Source organism: Myotis myotis, unplaced genomic scaffold (genome assembly GCF_014108235.1).
Source record: "Myotis myotis isolate mMyoMyo1 unplaced genomic scaffold, mMyoMyo1.p scaffold_m19_p_2, whole genome shotgun sequence".
NCBI classification, from domain to species: domain Eukaryota; kingdom Metazoa; phylum Chordata; class Mammalia; order Chiroptera; family Vespertilionidae; genus Myotis; species Myotis myotis.
Window position 1 is genome coordinate 175197625 of NW_023416324.1, and position 21715 is coordinate 175219339.

At 43.7% G+C, this 21715-nt stretch overlaps 1 protein-coding gene across 2 annotated transcripts in view; it reads left to right on the forward strand.

Annotated features, from left to right (window-relative positions):
• Positions 1–21255, forward strand: part of KLHL6 (kelch like family member 6) — a 47356-nt gene extending 26101 nt beyond the window's left edge. For both annotated transcript variants that reach the window (XM_036351731.1, XM_036351732.1), the window contains exons 3-7: positions 7839–8288; positions 12380–12617; positions 17195–17397; positions 18914–19127; positions 20356–21255. In XM_036351731.1, coding sequence (XP_036207624.1) covers positions 7839–8288; positions 12380–12617; positions 17195–17397; positions 18914–19127; positions 20356–20657 — 1407 coding nt within the window. In that variant the 3' untranslated portion in view covers positions 20658–21255. The remainder of the gene's footprint in view (positions 1–7838; positions 8289–12379; positions 12618–17194; positions 17398–18913; positions 19128–20355) is intronic.
• Positions 21256–21715: the final 460 nt, after the last annotated feature.

The following is a 21715-nucleotide window of genomic DNA, read 5'->3' on the forward strand; positions in this document are numbered from 1 at the left end:
GATAAGTGGTAATTTACAGTTTTTACATATGAAGATCCCTCTTTAACACCAACACAGAACTGACAGGAGATACTTTTAGTATCTATTGTCTGAGAAGAAAAATGGTGACAAAAAAATTTACAATGAATTCAGAAACACTTTCAAGTACATTTGAATTTTATTAAAATTCAGCTTACAAACCCTATCACATACACTGATTTGTTGGGGTTCAAGGGTAAGAATATCAATGTCTTTACACACGGTTTGGGCCAGAAGAAGACTTCAGTTATTCTGGAGTGGATTTGAAGGAACCTCTGGGGAGAGGTGGAATTCCACTGATGAACCCCAGGGATCCCCATTGTGGAGAGCATGAAGGGAAGCAGAGGAGGGGTGGTGAAGAGGGCAGGGGTGCATTCTCGTTGAGGCAGACACTTCTCACGGGAACTGCAGCCATGTCTCAAGTGGTTTTCTTTGATTGTATTTTTAGTCTCCTTGTTTGAGGGTCAGGTGCCTGGCTGTAACCTTATGCTCACATGTTCCCCAAACAGGAAGTTGGTTGTCTGTTGCCATTAGCTGTCATTTCTCAGCTTTAATAAACAAGTTCATGTGCCACTGGGACAGGCTGAGACAGAAAATATGCCCTAAAGTCTTAAACAATCTTGAATATGAAGAAGCAAAACAAAAAAATTATTTTTTTTAAACAGAACAATTACTTGTCCCCTTGACTGCCCTGTGCATCAGCAGCTTCCCAGCCATTGGTTTAGGATCACATGATGCTGCCTTACACCCCTCACCTTTAAAAGCGCTTACGGAGGCATATTTTGAGGGGGAACGTAGGCAGCTTGGAGATCCCCACTCATCCTTGTCCTCATAAGGCCTCTTCAAACTCTCCTGGAATTGTGTTCGCGCAACAATGCAACAGTCATAGGCAGGGTAATGCCCCAGGTGAAGTTAGCTAGCTGGTCTCATATCATCTCTACCTGCTGCCAGTTGTGTGACCTTGGGCAACACACTTAACTCGGAACCCTCTATTTCAGTCTCTGTGCAAATGGTGACACTAATATCTGTCTCGTTATTACCTGCTAAAATATATTAGGTAATAAGTACAATTTATTCACTCAGTAAAATAATGGGTGGGAAATTCTCTACCACAGATTTTTGTACATAGTAGGCATCTGCAAAATATTTTCTTCCTCTCTCTCTCTCTCCCCTCTTTCCCTTCTTTTGCCAGAGTTTGTGCTAGGTGATGCTGGAAGGAAAAACATAAGTACAGCCCAGGGCCTGCCCTTGCGATGCTTGACCACAGTGCAGGCAGAAACCTAATTGGTGCTCCACAAGAGGGTGGGTGCGGTATCCCATGGAGCACAGAGGAGGGAGGAATTGACTCCAGGTTGGGAGAAACGCTGAAGGAAGAGTGGCTTCTGAGAAGGAACTTCATAAATAGGTGGGCTTTCTCTTCACTTCCCCGCCCCCCACTTCCCTTTCCTTCTATTCTCCTTCTTTCTTCTTAAACAAGTATTGACCCAGCATTAAAAATATCCAGAGGCAGGGAAGGCTTCAAGCACAGTCTGTGTAAGACTCTCTGGTCCTTTCTCAGCCTGGCTCTCCCTCTTGTGTTGGCTTTGTGTTCAGGTGGATGGGTACTAGAGAGCAACTCACAGTGTTTCCTGCAAAATCAGTTCCCAGAAAAAAGGCACATGCACAAACAAATGTTTGTGAGGGGTTCAGAGACTCGCTGGAGCTCACCCACTGGTCCTGGATTTAACCCTGAATGAAGAAAACATCCTGTGTAGATGAGGTGATGGTTATGCTACTCATTTCTTCCTCCTTCTTGAGGTAATCTTAAAGGTTCTCTCCTTTAAGAGGGAAGCTATTCTGAGTCCTTTGTGTGTGTGTGTGTGTGTGTGTGTGTGTGTGTGTGTGTGTGTGTGTGTGTGTAGGACTCTGGAATCAAACTTGCCTGACTGAGAACAGGATTTTAGTAACTAGTGATGACGGAGAAGCTGGTCGGGGCCAAGGGAATGGCATGAACACAGAAAGCCACGGGGATAGGTAAGCTTAGGGATGTTTGGAGAAGTGAGTAGACAGGTCTGAGTGTGGAGGGGTTCCAGCAGGGAGAGTCTGGGTGACAACCTAGAGTCAGAGTGTGTACGGCTGGAGGTAGAAGTAGGACTTGCTTCAGTTTCAGGCAGTGAGTCGCTGGACATTTATCACAGCAGTAATTTTATACCTGTGTGATTATTTGATTCCTGCTCCCGTCTCCCACTGGCCTGTCAGCTCCGGTGAGCACAGGCACGGTGTCTCTCTCTGCTCACCGCTGTACCCCCAGCACTAGCTGAGAGCCTAGCATATAGGTGCTCAGTACACATTTGGGAAACGAACATGTGGATGAACGATGAATGCACGGTTCTGAGTGGGGAGAGACACATTTAGATCAAAGCTTCTTACAAATGCGAACTTCGGTACTTGATTCGATTCTCCTTCCTGGTTTTCTTCTTTGCTCTTCAATAGTCATCAAGCAGGGGCAGGAACTGGCATCTTGTCGGCCAGCCCTTCCCGAATCTGGGCAGATTAGATCAGCGGAGCTCTCCGGAGAGGTGTGAACATTTATGATGTTTGGCATCTGCAAAGCTGCCGTCCTGCGCACACACTGGTTGACTGGAGGCAGCTTGAAATAATGTAAAAACATGCATTTCTGGAACCAGATAAGACAGTTTCAAGTTTTAGCTCTACTTGTTATTATTTACAAATCTCTCAGGAAATGACTTAACTTTTCTGAATCTGCTTTTCTCATCTATGAAACAGGAATGGTAATAACTATCTACTTTATAGTGTTGTTGTGAGGGTGAGTGAGCTACTTACGAAAAAGGGGTTGGCGCGTTGTAGGTTCTCTTTAAGTTACTTTTTTTAGATTTTATTATCTCAATGTGTACTTGAGAATTGCAAGACAGTATTTATTTCTGATTTTAAAAGCAACTTCATGCTCAATGTAGAAAACTTGGTCTATACCGCAAAGTCTAAAAAACAAATTGATAACTTCCCAAAGCTGCATTTGAAATAACCACTGTTAGCATTTTGATGTCTTCCCCTCTAGTGTTTTCTCTACTCATGAGAAAGTTACTTTATTTTAAATAGAGAATTCCTCCTCATGGCACATAATTCGAGGGGGTACAAAAAGGTAAACAGTGAAAAGTAATTCTTCCTCTTTACCCTGAACCCAGCCACCAGGACCTCTCCCCAGAGGCAATCGCTGTTACCAGGTTCTTAGGTGGCCCTTCAGACATAGTCTACATATTTAGAAAATTGATTTGGTTTTCATATCATCTTCTTCTCACGCAAACTCGGGCCTGGTGTACCTGCTGTTTTGCTCTGGAGGCTACCACATAAGTGAGTTCCCTCTCAGCCCCCAGCGACGTCTCTGTGGGCTGGGCCACAAAGGGCTCTGGTTACATGTTCTGAGGGCTCAGTGAGGCTTGGTCTCAGTTGTGTATTTTTACTCTTTGAACTGAAAATCTGCGAACAACTGAACAGGTGTTAGAATTCTCAGTCTCAACCGTTTCCACAGTTGCTCATGCGAGGAGCAGATCTGCAGGTGGTTGGGACCAGCAGACAGGGCGGTTTGAAGCAGAATTCAGGCTTTCTTCAACATTGCATTGACCCTCAGTCAGTGCTTTCTAAACTGACGATTGGAAAATGTGATGTGATATGGAAAGACAATATTTTGTAATTGGAAATGATCCACACAACCAGGGGTGTGTATCCTTAGATTGCTCTGGAGTGAAGGGCAAAACCTAAGTCAACACGGTCCACTCTAAGTCCTGTGCCCACCCCCATCCTCTGGCCCACAACCCTGCCACCCCAGGTCCTGCCACTAGAGCTGTCTTCTCGGCAGGCCTGCCCGTCTATACTCCCACCTATCTTCAGACCAGCCCTCCCTGGGTGTCTCCCTTTTTCCAATCTTCTGCTACTTGATCAACTCAAGAACATTGAGAACTTGACCTTATAAGAGGCCCAGTGGACAGGAGGGGAGATAGGAGCTTGGACTTGTTCAAAGTAAGTTCCAGAGAGCAATGAATAGGAATGAACTGATGCATTTGAGACACCTCATTTGTAAAATGAGTATTAAAATAACATAATGCATTTGACAGTGCTCTGTGAGCTGTATAAGTCTATATATACACATGGGGCTCATATTATGAGGATGACGATAATTGAAAAATAAGTCACAAAAACCAATCAATTTTACAAATTAATTTTCATTGCAATGGTGTTACTTATTCATGTTGGAAGATTTATAAAGTACATAAATAGCCCTGGCCAGCATTGCTTAGTGGTTAGAGTGCTGGCCTGCACACCAGAGGGTTGAGGGTTCAATTCCTAATCAAGGGCACTTACCTGGGTTGCAGGTTCAATCCCTGCCCCGAGTCAGGGTGAGTGTGGGAGGCAACTAATTGATGTGTCTCTCTCACATCAATGTTTCTCTCTCCCTCCCTCCCCCGCCTTCCACTCTAAAAATCAATGGAAAAAATATCCTCACTCTTTGGGTGAGGATTAAAAAAATAAAATAAAAAGTATATAAGTAAACAAAATTTAGAAATTCTCATAGTCTTACTAGCAAGTGGGGTGTCTTATTTATACAGCACATTCACTGTCCATTGCTATGGGACCAGTTTCTGTGGGAGGATTACTGTTTCCTTGACAACAAATTTTGCCATAAGACTTATACTGGTCAGCTCAGTATGAGTGAGAATGACTGGCATGCACCACCTCTGAGCAAAAGTGCTAAGAGCCATCCTTTTTCTCCTGTCACAAGACTGGCATACTTTAGTTAAGGGCTTTTGCAAACTCTTGGGTCTTGGAATGAAGAGCCCAGTGAAGGACATGCAATATGAGTGAGAAATAACATTGTTGTAAGCCCCTGATATTTGGGGGCTGTTTGTATCAGTGCTACAGTATCTGATACACAGAGAGATTGACAACTGTGAATATTATCCTTCAGTCTTTTGTTCTAAGGTCTACATTCTATATATCTTCTTTATCAGAGTTAGGATCATAATGTACATGTGGTTTTGTGAAGTGCTTTTTTATTTTATCTGCAAGAGTTTCAGTAATTATCTCTAAAAGGAAAGATGCTTCTTTAAACATAGCCATACCATGATCACACTTAATATTATAATAATTGCTTCATATCACCAAATATTAGTCACTACACACATTTCTGACTTTTAAAATTATTTTTTTTTAAATCAGTGTCCAAATAAGGTCCCTACTTTGCCAAAGTTTGATGTGTTTCTTAGATCTCTTTTCATCCTCAGGCTCTTCCTCCCCTCCCCACTTTCCCCTTGTGATATATTTGATGAAGAAACTGTAGAGTTTCCCACGGTCTGGATTCTGCTGATCTTCCCATGGTGTCTGTCATTTGACATGTTCCTCTTTCCCCTATATGTTAGTTGTACAGGAATTTTCATTTATGTGGAAGGTCAGCACCCCACTTCCCTGCATTCTTCAAGAGTCAACCATATTTCCTTTTTAAAAAATATATTTTTATTCATTTCAGAGAGGAAAGGAGAGGGGAGAGAAAGACAGAGAGAGAAACATCAATGAAGAGACAGAATCACTGATTGGCTGCTACCTACACATCCCCAACTGGGGATCAAGCCCACAACCCAGGCATGAGCCCTGACTGGCAATCGAATGGTAACCTCCTGGTCCATAGGTCGATGCTCAACCACTGAACCACACTGGCCAGGCAGTATTTCCTTTTTTTTTTTTTTTTGAATTTAAAGTCTGATTGTTGAAAGTATTACATATGGCTCCTTTTTCTCACATTGGCCTCTCCCTGGCCGCTCCTGCCCCACAGCACATGCCCTCGCCCCCCTAGTGCCTGTGTTCATTGGTTATGCTTATCTGGATGCATACAAGTTCTTTGGTTGATTACTTACCCTCCTCACTTCCACTCTCCCCTTCCTTCCCTCTGAGGTTTGACGGTCTGTTCGATGCTTCTATGACTCCGGATCTATTTTTGTTCATCAGTTTATGTTCATTATATTCCACAAATGAGTGAGATCATGTGATATTTATCTTTCTCTGACTGGCTTATATTGCTTAGCATAATGCTCTCCAGGTCCATCCATGCTGTTGCAAATGGTAAGAGTTCTTTCTTTTTTACAGCAGCACAGTATTCCATTGTGTAGATGTACCACAGTTTTCTAATCCACTCATCTGCTGATGGGCACTTAGGCTGTTTCCAAATCTTAGCAATTGTAAATTGTGCTGCTATGAACACAGGGGTGCATATATCCTTTCTGATTGGTGTTTCTAGTTTCTTGGGCTATCTTCCTGGAAGTAGGAACACTGGGTCAAATGGGAGGTCCATTTTTAATTTTTTGAGGAAACTCCATACTGTTTTCCACAGTGGCTGCACCAGTCTGCATTCCCACCAGCAGTGCACGAGTGTTCCTTTTTCTCCACATCCTTGCCAGCACCTGTCATTTGTTGATGTTAGCCATTCTGACAGGTGTGAGATGGTACCTCATTATTGTTTTGATTTGCATCTCTTGGATGATTAATGACTTTGAGCATTTTTTCATATACCTCTTGGCCTTCTGGATGTCCACTTTCAAAAGAGTGTCTACTTAGGTCCTTTTCCCATTTCTTGATTGGATTGTTTATCTTCCTTTTGTTAAGTTGTATGAGTTCCCAATCAATGTTGGAGATTAAACCCTTATTGGATGTAACATTGGCAAATATGTTCTCCTATGCAGTGGGCTTTCTTATTGTTTTGTTGATGGTTTCTTTTGCTGTGCAGAAGCTTTTTATTTTGATGTAGTCCCATTTGTTTATTTTCCCCTTAGTTTCCATTATCAGAGGAGATGTATCAGTAAAGATATTGCTACGACAGATGTCTGATTTTGCTGCCTATGGATTTTCTAAGATTTTTATGATTTCCTGTTGTACGTTTAAGTCCTTTATCCATTTTGAGTTTATTTTTGTGTATGGTGTAAGTTGGTGGTCTAGTTTCTTTCTTTCTTTCTTTTTTTGCATATATCTGTCCAATTTTCCCAACACCATTTATTGAATTGACTGTCTTGACTCTATTGTATGCTCTTGCCTCCTTTGTCAAATATTAATTGAGCATAATGGCTTGGGTTGATTTCTGGGTTCTCTGTTCTGTTCCATTGGTCTATATGTCTGTTCTTGTGCCAGTACCAGGCAGTTTTGAGAACAGTGGCTTTGTAATACAGCTTGATATCTGGTATTGTGACCCCTCCAACTTTGTTCTTCTTTCTCAGAATTGCTGTAGCTATTTGGGGTCTTTTTTTTATTCCATGTAAATTTCTGGAGAGTTTGTTCTAGGTCTGTGAAATATGCTGTTGGTATTTTAATAGAGATTGTATCGCTTTGGGTAGTATGAACATTTTAAAGGTGTTGATTTTAATGATGTTGAATTAATGAACAGTGTAAATTCTTCCACTTGATTTTAGAGAAAGAGGAAGGGAGAAGGAGGTAGAGAGAAGGAAACATTAATCAGTTGCCTCTTGCACGCACCCGGACCAGGACCCAAACTGCAACCCGGGCATGTGCCCTAACCTGGAACCAACCAGTCACCTTTAGGTGCACAGGGCGATCCTCAACCAACTTAGCCACACCGGCCAGGGCTGAACTCTATTTCCTGTCGTTGCTGATTAAAACTAGAGGCTCGATCAGATTCCATGAACAGATTTTAAAACTTGGAGCACTACAAAAATGTTCTATGCCATTTAATATTCTCCTACAACATGTTTTCTTAATGACTATAGAGCTGTCAAACATAGGAATGTATTCTTACCTATTTAGCTAGTTCCTTATTGTTCTCTTAGTTCCTGCGGATGGTGGATGCCTGCGCCAGCTTCCTCACCGAAGCCTTGAACCCAGAGAACTGCGTTGGGATCCTGAGGCTGGCGGACACGCACTCCTTGGACAGTCTAAAGAAGCAGGTTCAAAGTTACATCATCCAAAACTTCGTGCAGATTCTGAACGCCGAGGAGTTCCTTGAGCTCCCCGTGGACACTCTGTACCACATCTTGAAGAGCGATGACCTTTATGTGACGGAGGAGGCTCAGGTGTTTGAGACGGTGATGAGCTGGGTCCGGCACAAGCAGTCGGAGCGGCTCTGCTTGCTCCCCTACATCCTGGAGTACGTGCGCCTGCCGCTTCTGGACCCGTGGTACTTTGTGGAGACAGTAGAGGCAGATCCTCTCATCAGGCAGTGCCCGGAGGTCTTCCCACTGCTCCAGGAAGCCAGGATGTACCACCTTTCTGGCAATGAGGTGAGATGAGAGGTGCTGCTGTGAACTAGCAAAGTAAAGGAGTTAGCGGGCCTCATAGAGATCAGGTGAGGCTGGCTGGCAGCTCCTTGTTCTAAGGCTTAGAGCAAGGAGAAGATGCTACACTGATGATAGTTTGATTCAGGCAGTTCCAGAAGCCCTGGGTCTCTGATCTGTAAAATGGGGATAGTAATGCCTCATGGGCAGCTTCTGAGAGGATAAGGTGAGATACAGAAGTCACCCAGCACCAAGCCTGGCACAGCCCTTCTCTTCCCAGCTGTGGAAGGCGGGAGGGTAGTGGGGGCGACACACACATGGACAGAATGTGCCCTGTCCAGTTGCCATTCCACCAGGTGCTGCTTTCTGCCTGCCCACTCTGGGGAACCTGATGTTCCCTTAGTTCAGACTCTCATTATTTCCTTCCCGAATTTCTGAAAGTTCCTCAAAACTCACCTTCCTGCTCCAGTTTGGCCTCTCCCCAGTTCATTCATCAGCCGGATGATCTGAAGCTCGAGCCTAATCATTTCTCTCTTAGGCTTACCCTCTTCACTGGTTCCTCGCCCCTTTCGGGATAAAGCCCACACTTCCTGCCCGAGCTCCCAGAGCCTGGCCTTGCATCCTTCACCTCCTGCCCGCTTCTCTAGTGCCATCTCCAGCCCCTCTCTTCTGCTACAGCCCAAAGACACAGCTTCTAATTCCCCAAAGCGGACCTGCTTTTCCTGCCTCCAGCTAATGCAGGTGCTGTTCAGATGCCTTTTCCCTCTTCTTCATCTAGTCCACTTCTGCTCCTGCTTCAAAATTTGGTTCAAGCATCATCTTCTTCAGAGGCTTCGCTCATTCTCAGCCCCTGATGCATTGCAGTGTTTTAACACCGACTGCTACATGTTAACCATTGGGTTCCTCATCTGTTAATATCTCTAGGTTGGGAGCTTGTTATGGTAGAAAGTACGTTGTATTGGAATTTTCATCTCCAGACTTTAGGAGACTCCCTGATATAGAGTAAGTGATTGATAAAGGTTTGTTGAATGAATAAACGGAGACCAAGATGGTGAATGTGCATATCATTTTTTGAATTTACCTGGTTCTCCTTAACAATTGAAGACATATTTTATTCATTACTGTATAAAGACAAGACTAGGTTTAGTGGAGGTGAATAACAAGTCAGGAAGTAAAGAAATAGGGACTGTTAAGTTTATATACATGAAACCCACACATATATCCCACTATACAATACTTCTGGATTTGGCTACCAAGCCTTCTTCATTAGGCCATTGATAGATGCCTGAGTAAAGAGTGGCTTAGGAATGATCTGTGTGAAGCCCCCCAGGAGCCTCCTCCTTTCCCCATGTGTCCTTTCTAGTTCTGTGTTGTCCTCAGGTTCATTGTCACTCATTCACTCTGCAAATATATCTTTAAATGTTTGGTAGTTTTACTAGTGATATTATTAGAACCAGGAGGGTATTTTGTGTGTGTGTGTGTGTGTGTGTGTGTGTGTGTGTGGTTTTTAATTATAAATTGTATTTCTTTAATAGATATAGGACTATTCAGGTTATCTATTTCTTCTAGAATGAGCTTTAATAGTTTGTATTTTTCAAAGGACTTTTCCATTTCATAGAAGTTACTGGATATGTTAGTTTAATGTTGTTCATAATATTCCCTTATTATCTGAAGAATCTGTAGTGATGTCACTCACATCTCCCATTCCAGATAGTGGTGATTTGTGTCTCCTCTTTTTTTCTGATCAGTTTGGCTCAAGGTTTGTCAATTGTATTGATTTTCTCAAAGAACAATCTTCTGGTTTAATTCAATTTTCCTCTATTGCTTTTATGTTTTCTATTTAACTTATTTCTAATCTAATCTTGATTATTTCATGTCTTCTGCTTCCTTTGGGTTTAATTTTCTCTTATTTTTTTTTTTTTAGTGTTTTAAGGTAGAATTGGAGGTCATTGATTTGCAACCTTTCCTCCCTAATTTTGTCATTAGTACTATAAATTTCCCACTTAGTACTACTTTAACAGCATCCCATATATTTTAATATGCCATGTCTTCATTTTTTTACAAATAAATCCTCAACAGTAACAATATGCCAGAAATGGCACCAGGAACTACAAAAAAAAAAATCTCTGCCTTGCTAAATGTCTGTCTTTCAGAGAATAGAGGACAGTAAGCAAATAAAGGTGGTGAGTAGACTGATGGAGGGAGTGTAGGCAATCACATGGATCATATCCCGTGCTGGGTATGTGGGTCACTGGCAGGTGGCTCAGCAGTGGGAATCAAAACTCTCATACACTTGGACAAGTGTTTGTTTCTGCAGCTGTATTCAGTGAAGCATTAAAGTTCAGAGTCTTGATCAACTGGACTTCCAAAATTCTGGCTATTTCTGTTCCTGCTTCCCACTTGTTTAGTCTCTGAAATGCAGGTGATGAGGGCATTCCTTTGATATAAAATACTATGTCTTCTGCAAAATTGCTGCTATAAAACATCTGCTCTGCCTACTGCATTTGAAATGGGGTGGGGGGTAGGGAGTGGAAGCATAAACTTTGGATTTAGGAGGAGAGAGAATTCTGATATCTGGAAAGTCTCCAGTGGCAGAAATTTGGGCTTGCAGTCAGGAGAATCTTGGCTTTAACTTTGCACAATTTACCTACAGTGTGACCTTGGGCTACTTAGCTGCTCTAAAGCTCAGATCCAACCTGTAACATGGAGATAATAATGCCTACCAGCTGCTAGAATTGTTTTGAGATATAATCAGATAATGAATGAGATGTGCTTAGCACAGCGTCTGGCACATGGTAAGTGTCCCACAAATGAAGACTGTTCTTATTCTCACTCAGTTTGTTTATGGTGTTCTAACTCCCACAATCAGGCATTTTCTTTGTCTTAGACTAAATCTCTCTTTTCACTGTGTCCCAGGTTTTTGCTGCCTTTTTTGCCCTCAATCCAGCTCAAAGCACTGTCTCATTTCCATTGCAGGCTGGGTAACTGAACCAACCCACCACTGTGATCCCTAGCTTGAGGTCTCATAGCTAGTTGATCCCCTAAAACTCCTTGTCTGCTCACTACTTGAATGATCTTGGGTTTGTTCTGGTGACAGTAGTGTAAGCGTGGAGGCTACTCCTGGAATTCACTTCACCTTCCTTTCCCAAACTTTAACCCTTCTTGTCCTATCATTATTTCTCCTTCTTAATCTTGTCCCTCCTCCAAGTTCATGAAGGTGATGACAGTGGGACATTTTAAAACCCTAAAAGCAAATGTCCATCTGTGTTTAACTTAGAAATGGTAACTGGTACCTTCATTGGGAGAGATCTTTTGGGACAGAAAAGTTGCCCCTCTGTTTCACTTCCTCCTAAATTTCCTGGGACCACCTTGATCTATACCAAGGTCTGATGGCGTAGAAATGAGGACAGGCATTTACAGAGATTGTGTTGCTTCTCCATGGTCACTAGGCCATAGTTGGTGGAACCAAACTCTGGTGTATTTGACTGCAGACGTCTGCTCTTTCCGCTGGGTTCAAATCTCCATGGTGTGGCTCTCTTTCAAATCTCCATGGTGTGGTTCAAGGCCCTGAAGGGTCATATGCTTGAGGTTGAGACCCAGTCCCCCAATCTGCCTGTCCGTACCCTGCTCCCACTGACAGGACCTCTCTTTCAGAAGAAGTGTGGTAGCGAACAAAAGTCTGGGATGTCATCAAGATATTGGAACAAGGCAGGAATGGAAGGTGGCCAGAAATGGAATTCTAGGATTCAAGGCTTCATATCAGGCAGGAAGGGAGAAGCAAGAAGTGCATTTGATGGTAAACAGACCTGGAGTTCTTAAAATGGCAGCAAAAACAATAACAGATAACCTTTACTGAGTACCTATTATATACCAGGCCCTGGGCCAAACAGAGCCTGGTATGTAATATGTATATGATCTCAATGAATCCTCACAGCAAACCTCTATAATCTCTAATATACAGAAGATGAAACGAGGCTCAGGGAGGTGCTGTCACCTGGTCACGCAATGGCGGAGTTGGGAACTGGGCCCTGCTCTGCTGGCTCCATAACCTGAGCTCTGAAACCCTGCGTCACCCTGTACTCTCATTGGTTTTCCAGATAATATCAGAGCGCACCAAGCCCAGGATGCATGAGTTCCAGTCTGAGGTGTTTATGATCATCGGTGGCTGCACGAAGGATGAACGGTTTGTGGCGGAGGTAACCTGCCTGGACCCCCTGAGGCGCAGCCGCCTGGAGGTGGCCAAGCTCCCGATGACGGAGCATGAGCTGGAGAGTGAGAATAAGAAGTGGGTGGAGTTTGCATGCGTGACATTAAAAAATGAGGTCTACATCTCAGGTAAGCAGGAGCCACGTGATGCCAAAGCAAGTCCGCATCGGCACTACATGTTTTCCTGAGTGAGGGCAGGCAGCCATCTTAGAAGAATTATTGTAAATGGCAACGATCTAGCTCTGACCGGGTCAGGATATGGAAACCAGAAGCTCAGGTGGTCTTACCTTGGAAAGCACATTTTTACTTGATGAATACTAACCTGGGAGCAATATTGTGCTGGGATCTGGGGAGCAGGAAGAGAAACAGGAAAGTGATACTAGAATTTATTCGATGTCTGCTATAGGCTTGGCACTGGGAATACAGTAATGAATAAAAACGTCTGTTCTTCTCTAAGACCTGATCCTTCAAGTTTATTAGGTCCTACTTTTAGACAATCCCAAAGCATCCAGTATTTTTTTCATTTCTTACTTCTAAGTAGTTTGATAAATTATTTACAATGATTTATGCCTATCAACCAATAGACCTTAAATTATCTGACAGTCAGCACTATTCCCAACACCTAGCACTGTGCCTGGCCGCCATAGTAAATGCGCAATGAATATTTATTGAAAGACATGTTTTCTACCATCTTTGCAGCATAGTAGATGGATTTATAATTTGGTGGCATTTAATCATATGCCTCTCACCTCAATTCTGTAAGATAGGTGACTTAAATCTCCAGGTTACAGATGGAGAAAACTGAAGCTCAGAAAGGTTATGGAATGCACCGAAGGCCACACACTGGTAGATGTCAGGCAGGATTCCAGCCCAGGTTCTCTGAGTCCCATGCTTTTCCCATGACATCAAAAGCGACCCAGCTCTTCTTGGGGCCCCAAGGGAGGAGACAAGTATCCCTTTTCTTCTCTAGAAGGTGTTCTCTAATCTGTACTTATTTGGGGAAAAGCTGCTTCCCAGAGCTGGCTTCCTCCAAAATCAAGGTCAGGTCAGTTCTTCTATGGATATATTAATATCATAGATGAGGTTATAGCTTTCTTTTGTCTTGTAGAAATATGTTTTAATTGTTGTAGAAGATTCAAATAATATAGAGTATGAAGTAAAATATGTCAGTTTCTCTGTGTCATTACAATCCTATATTTTAAATTAAAAAGTTTTATATTGCTTTAGAGTAAATAATGCCAGCTTCAGTAACTCATTCTAAATCTCAGAGAATTACCATAACAGTATATGGGGTTGCTCTGCTCAGTCACTCAGGGACCGAGGCTCCTTCCATCTTGTGGTGCTGCTGTTTTCTATATGTGGTCTTCATTTCGAGAGGAGAGAGAAAATGAATGAGGAGTGTGAACGAGTTGAGAACAGCCTTAGGCTGGATTCACAATTCTACTCACAGTCTATTGGCAAGAATGAGCCACATGCCCTCCCTGCCCCTCCCTCCACCCTTTGCAGGTGGGCTGGGAAATATAGTTTAACTGTGTGTCCAGGAGGAAAAGACGGGGTTTGTAATTATAGTCAGTCTTTGCCACATCCACTGCATGTTATTCTACAACTTGTCCTTCTCTTCTCTTAAATGTGCTGTTGTCTTTTTTAAAAAACGATACAAGCAATACATGAATGCATGCTTGTTAAACACAATAAAATCAACAGAAATTTGCACTTCAATTCACAATACATTTTCCACCTCATTGCAGTCGGTGTAATGGGTCTATCATATGTTTTAAGTGATATAATACATGTAAAGCACAGCACAATCCCAAGCACACGGTGAGAGCTCAACAGTGTTAGCCATCATTAGTGTCATTTCATTATCATTATTCCTTTCACCGGCTGCAGGACAGTTTATTGAATAAATGAACCATGATTGTTTTTCAGCTTTTATTTTTCTACTAAAAAAATACTGCACATATGTTTATGAACTTGTGCTGCTATTTGGAGAGATTCCTAGAAGTGGTCATAAGATGTGAGAAGTTAGAATTCTTGTAGATATTGCTAAATTGTCCTCCAGAAAGTTTGTACTAGTTTATAGTTCAACCAATGATGAATAACAGTGCCATTTTCAACATCCATTTTATGTTATTTTTTATTATCAGTCAATTACACTTTTAATAGTCTAGAATGCTTAAATTTACACACTTGGGTCATTAATGAGGTCGAGTATATTTCCATATATTTAATAGCTAACTGTATTTACTTTACAAATTATCTGATCACACTCTTTGTTTTTCTATTGGTGGTTTGTCGTTTTTTTTAATTAAGTTTTTGGAGTTCTATCATATACCTTTTGCTATTTGTATTGCAAATGCTTTCTCCCAGGCTGTGTTGTCTTCTAACATTGATTTAGATTTTATATACTAACTTTCTTACATGATTCTGGGTTTCAAATCTTGCTTAGAAAGTTCCTCCCACCTGAAGATCCTTAATATCTTCTATATTTTCTTCAGTTACTTTTAAAGCATTTACATTTGAGGTTTATTTTAAGGGTAATGTGGAATAGGGATCTAGCTTAATTTTTCTCTAAGTAAATGGCCAAGTGTTCTAAGACCGTTTATTGAGTGATCTCTACATCTTTTAGTCCAGTGGTTCTCAACCTTCTGGCCCTTTAAATACAGTTTCTCATGTTGTGCCCCAACCATAACATTATTTTCGTTGCTACTTCATAACTGTAATGTTGCTACTGTTATGAATCGTAATGTAAATATCTGATATGCAGGATGGTCTTAGGCGGCCCCTGTGAAAGGGTCGTTCGACCGCCAAAGGGGCCGCGACCCACAGGTTGAGAACCGCTGCTTTAGCCTGTTCTGTACTCTGGCTGTTGTTCGTCAGTGTGTGTGGTCTGATGCGGCACCACGTTGTTTGTATAACAGCTGTGTAGTATAGTTTGATATTTGCTGCAGAAAGCCCGCTCTTCATTTTTCTTTTTCACAAGCTCCTTAGAAATCTTTCCAAATTTACTCTTCCAGGTGAAATCTAGAATGACCTTTTCAAATTCCCTGAAAATTCCTGAAGGCGCTGGATAAGTGGGTTTATCTGGAGAAGGCTGATGTCTTCTTATCTATGCACACACGATATACCTGCCCAGTTAATCAGGTCTTCTTTTATGAAGTAAAATTCATAGAGTTCTTTTTCTTTTTAAATAAAATTTGCATGCATTTCTTGGAAAGCTTATAGTTATTTAGTAAGTTTTGACACTACCGTCATGGGACCAATATCACAGAGTTTTAAGTAAATAGAGATCTCTAAAAGGCACACAACCAAAAGAAAAACGATTTAACTAAATGAATTAAAAATTCACAGAAGAGGAAAAAGCTCAGTCTCCCTAATAGCCAGGGAAAACCAAACTGGCATTATTTTTCTCCATTAGGCTATAAAACAACAACAAAGGAAACACCCCAAAACATCCCCAAAACCCCCTCCTTATACCCACTGCGGGTGGAGCCCTTTAGAGGGCTCTTTGGCAGCACCTATAAAAATTCAAGGTATGTACACCCTTGACCTAGGAAACCCACTTTTGGGCTCAATCCTAGAGAAACGCTTACCCAGGACACAGTGCATCATCAGTGACAGTCATTGCCGCACTAGGGCAGTCGGGCAGGTTAATAAGTCTGAAAAGTACAAGTAGTTGAGTTGGCGCTCTGTGCTGAGGGGGAATTGGAAATACAAATTTGTTAAAATATTTGACTAAAGTCACCAAAAAAGGCAGTTCTTCTCTGTTTTGTCCTCTCTTCCTAATGAAATTATGTATTTTCTGTTTAATAAGAGGGTTGTTTTGAAAAAACTATTTACCAGGTCACTCTCACATTTTCTGTTGAGAGCATCTCATTCTTTTATAGTAAAAATTGTTTAAAAACACGACAACCCCACTTATATTTTTTTGTACCCAGATAAACCCAGATAATTTTTATAAATATGTTTTTATTGATTTGTTTAGAGAGAGAGGGAGGGAGAGGGATAGAGAGATAGAAACAGCAATGGATGAGAGAGAAAAACATTGCAGGTGGGCTGGGAAATGCAGTTTGTGTGTCCAGGAGGCTCCCTCCTGCATGCACCTTGCTAGGGATCGAGACTGCAATGCAGGCGTGTGCCCTGACCAGGAATCGAACCAGTGACTTCTTGGTACATCAGTTGACGGTCAACCACTGAGCCAACCAGCTAGGCAACCCTGGGGATTTAAAAATACTTATTGAAAAAAAATTTAAAAAAATAAAAATATTTATTGGTTTGCATTTTAAAAAAACAAATAAGCAAACAGAACGTAAGCTGCTTTTCAATTAGCCTGCTGGTCAAGGAAGGCCCTGCAATAGTCCAACCAGTTTCTTAGCTTCACAAACACGGAGTCCAGGCTCCTGCTGTGGTGGAGGAGGACGTGGTCCTGCCTCCCGGAAGCCCACTTCTTCCCTGAGCTCTCATGGCACAAGGTGCCACATGACATGTCTGGGGAATTATTCACCCCAGCCTCACACTGTCTCTTTTTGTTCCTCTGTGTTGGTTCTGTCTCTCCAGATAGGTCACACACACCTTCAGGATTTCTTTTCTCTTTCTTAGGAGGGCTGGCCTGGGGATTCAGCACTTCTGGATCTGTGGGAAATTATGGGAGAAGCTGTATTTCTGATACATCTGGTGGTTTCTTAAGTGCTCTGCATCTCTTCTAGGTGGCAAAGAAACACAGCACGATGTTTGGAAATATAATTCTTCGATCAACAAATGGATCCAAATAGAGTATTTGAACATAGGCCGCTGGAGGCATAAGATGGTGGTGTTGGGTGGCAAGGTCTATGTGATCGGAGGTTTTGATGGCTTGCAGAGGATCAACAACGTGGAGACCTACGACCCCTTCCACAACTGCTGGTCAGAGGTATCGGAGATTATTTCTATGGGTAACTCTGTTTGTATTATTACTTCAAAGCTTAAAGAAGGGTTTCTGTCAATGTTGATATATGGCTTTCTGATCACTCGGCTCCCACTGAGAACATTTTTGGTGGCTGTGAGCTTCCCTCCTCATAGGAATCATTGCTTTAGCATTGCTGATCAGGTCACAGCTCTGTGTACACCTGCCCTATCCTGGCCAGAACCCCAGATGTGTGGGGGAGGCTGGATCCTACTCTGGGTGCATATGTTGGCCCACAGTCTCCGTGTCCTCAGATGCCATCTGCCCTTGTCTTCTCCATACGTGACACCCAAGGATCCCTTTAACACACTGTTTGTTGAATGCAGAGTCATTTGGTAGTGCTTAGAAATCAGCCCTTGTTTATTTGCTTATTAGTGAATCATCTTTTATATACTTGCATGCAAGAGTTTAACAAGTTTCACAATGCAAACTCAGGTATATATCACACTCAGGCAAAGGTAAGGCATTGCTAATCAATGGGCACAAAGATGGATACGTTCTGGAGATCTGCTGTACAACACTGTGCTATAGATAACAATAATTATTGTACACTCAAAAATGTGTTAAGAGGGTAGACCTCGTGTTAAGTGTTCTTACCACAATAATTTTTTTAAAAAAGTCAAGTGATCTCACTTCCTGGTATTTCCAGGTTATTGCCACTTTCCTATTTTCTTTCTCCTTGTCATATCATATGCCAGAGCATGCTTCAGTTGTGGAGAGTGTAAAGCATGGTCATTGTAGGCACAGCACAGGTAGCCAGGTCCTCCTGGCATCCAGACCTGTCAACCTGAAGAGTGCCAAATAGGGAGCCCTTAATGTTTAATGGGGGAGGGGGGTACTAAGATCTTCTCAGTTGGGTAAGCCCCATTACTTGGCACTTGTGGGTTGCTCCCTGGCCCAAGAGAATCATGTCAATGGGCAAGAAGCTCCTTGGAGGACCCCTTTAGTGCCCTGGGGTTCACAGGGTGGAAGCACCAGTCTGGCTTAATCCCCAAATCTGCATGTTGCCCCAGAGTGGGAGAGTCTGCTTACCTGTGGCCACCTGGAACCCTTTTACCATTTTTTCTTCCCAGATATTATAAACACCAAGGACAATGCCTGGCACATAGTGAATAATTTTAAGTGAATAAACACATGAGTGAATATGAATATACACATTTGAAAAAGCATTTCTGTCCAATACTGGCTGGTTTCATCTGTGGAAACACTTATTCCTGTCACTACCCCTCCTCACCTGAGACACGAACTCTGGGAGAAACAGGCTGGAAACACCCAACACTTGCTACTGTCTGGAGGGAGGGTGGGATATATGTGCTTTGATCCTCTCTGTGTTTCAAGGGGGAGTCAAGGCTACAGGCCTTACGACTTCAGGCAAAGGATGCCCAGGCTCGTGTGCCCTGGCTCCTGGCCTGTGTCCTGTGAGCCACTGCAGCAAGCTGGGCAATGTGACTGACAGCTTCTCCTGGGCCCTGCGTCTCTACAGGCGGCGCCCCTCCTCGTCCATGTCAGTTCCTTCGCAGCCACCAGCCATAAGAAGAAGCTCTATGTGATTGGGGGAGGGCCCAATGGAAAACTGGCCACAGACAAGACTCAGTGTTACGACCCTTCAACCAACAAGTGGAGTTTAAAGTCGCCCATGCCAGTGGAGGCTAAATGCATCAATGCAGTGAGTTTCCGGGACCGCATCTATGTTGTTGGTAAGTGAGCAAATGGCTTCTTATGTACCCAAGGTTCCCCACCCAGGAAGCCATGCAGGTAGATCAGACGAAGCCCTCCTGGGAACTCACAAAGTCCTGGTTGAAAAGGAGGAGAAGGTGGGATTGGACCAGGCTTTGGTGGGATTTCCCTTGCAGTCCTCGAGGCAGAAAACAGCCCACATTTAGGAGACATACAAAGCAAATCATCCCTGGGACTCAGGGAGGGGTTAGAAGTTGCTGCAGGAACATGTGCAGATACTGAAACGTGCACAGTATGATAAGTGCCCAATAAATAGTAGCTCTCCTTATTTCTTCTTTCGTGTTCATGGGAATTTTACTCTCCCTACTTGCTTTGGGGGCTCTGAAACGTTGCAGTTTGCCCGAAGGAAAGCCTGGCCAGCCAGACCACAGTTGGCATGTAATGTTAAGGATGATGGATCTCAATCTTGACTACTCATTAGAATCACCTTGGAGCTTATTACAAAAGTATGGGCAGCTGGGCCTCACTTTGGACCAATGAAATCAGAATGGGAAAGAGGATGTTGGCCAACAGTTGCAAGTGTTTTTAATGTACAGGTGACTTTAATGTGCAGCAAGGATTGAGAACTACCGATAAAGGAGAAGCCAAAAATAAATAACGTGAGCAAATAAGAGACAATCAGACAAGTAAAATATGGAAGGAGGTGAAGGAAAAACCCCTCTCTTCCTTGGCTGAGGTTTCATGTGTGTTTATGGTCAGGCTCATGACTCTGCTTAAAGGTCTAATCTGGAGACAAGGACCTTGAATGGTGTCCCAGGCCATGCTCGGTTTAAAGAGGGGCTACCGCCGGTCACGGATTGACGGCTTCTGCCAGTTACTTGTGCTCCTGGTCCTTCTGACGTCTTATTATCACGTGCTTGTGGTTACAGATAAAAAAGGGCAGAGCTGGAATTATGAGCAGAGTCTGCCTGATGCACCCCGTGGTACTTCTTCCAGGGAGCAGTCTTGGGGTGCATTTTGGCCGCTAGGTGAAGCCAGGTGCCCCTGGGAACCTGATTAGCCTGGCTGCAGAATTTAAAGGACGATGGGAAGTGTCTGTTTCCAGCACTTAGGAAGTCTTTAGAAAGCCATAAATCTTTCTCTAGGCGAGATGGTAGACTTACCGAATCAGAAGGATGTTTTGTGGTGAAAGGAGAAGAAAACCAGAACAGAGGGTGCGAGGCCCACCGTGTTTCCCTTGGTCTGCAGGTGGGGCCATGAGAGCGCTGTACGCCTACAGCCCCCTGGAGGACACCTGGAGCCTGGTGACCCAGCTCAGCCACGAGAGGGCCAGCTGCGGCATCGCGCCCTGCAACAACCGGCTCTACATCACGGGCGGGCGCGACGAGAAGAACGAGGTCATCGCCACGGTGCTGTGCTGGGACCCGGAGGCCCAGAAACTGACGGAGGAGTGCGTGCTGCCCCGGGGGGTGTCGCACCACGGCAGCGTGACCATCAGGAAGTCCTACACCCACATACGGAGGATCGTGCCCGGCGCCGTGTCGGTCTGACTGCGGGAGGCGGAGTCACCGCAGGGGCTGGGCGGCGCCTCCCGGGGACCCTCCGCACCCCGCACCCAGGCCCCGCCCACTTCAGACAGGAGGCGGGGCGTGCGTTTTAGGTCGGACCTCAGGGAATCCCCGCGGCCCCCCCTGGGGGCTCCTTGGAAGTCACAGCTTTGGGAGACTTGAGAGCAACCAGCAATGTTTGCGTGACCTACCTCAGGAGAGAAGAGCCATAGGTAACATGCAGGACACACCTGCCCGTGCCGGCGCTTTGGTATACAAGTCACTGAACCATCATAGAAACCTGGTGGCTGTTTTTTTGTTTTGTTTTGTTTTTAATCACTGTTTTACAAGCGAGAAAACCGAGTTTCAGGGAGGCGAAGTGACTTGCCCCAGGTCACTCAGATTGCAAGTAGCAAAACCAGGAGTCTAAACCCAGGTCTTTCAATGTCAAAGTCAGTGCCCTTTCTGCCATAATGGCTCTCTCAGAGCAGGAAACCAGAAACAAAAACAAGGTGCCCAAAACTGGCTAAAGGATTCACTAATCAAGGCAGGGAAATAAGGGTATTTATCTTTTCTTTTCCTTTCTTTATCCTTTCCTTTCCTTTCCTTTCTCCCGCTCCCCCCCCGCTGCCCCCCCCCCCCCCCCCCCCAATTCTGAAACCAGCTGGAATCCCTGGTGTTGGAGCCTTGGGATTCCAACAGAGGTTGTTTGATCTGACAGGTCTGGGGAGGTGGGTCTGGGAAGGCCTGTTTGCTTTGAAAGATATATTAAAAAATTGTGTTCTGTTCTCCCATCAAAAGCCTCTATTTTTTTTTTTATGATCACAGGAGGCCCATTTGGGACTAGAACTGTCATCACCAGTAGAATTGTACCTTCGGCACAGTCCAGTGCCCTGGCCCCTTAATGGCTAACTGTTGTATTGCCATGGAGAAAGGAGGTTCCCAGAGACTCAGAGCTCTGTTTTAAAAAGACATGAATATCCTAATAGACTGCTGGCCACTGCAGGAATCACCAACTTGTTCTTCTCCTCCTCTTCCCTCCTCTTCCCTCCTCTTCCCTC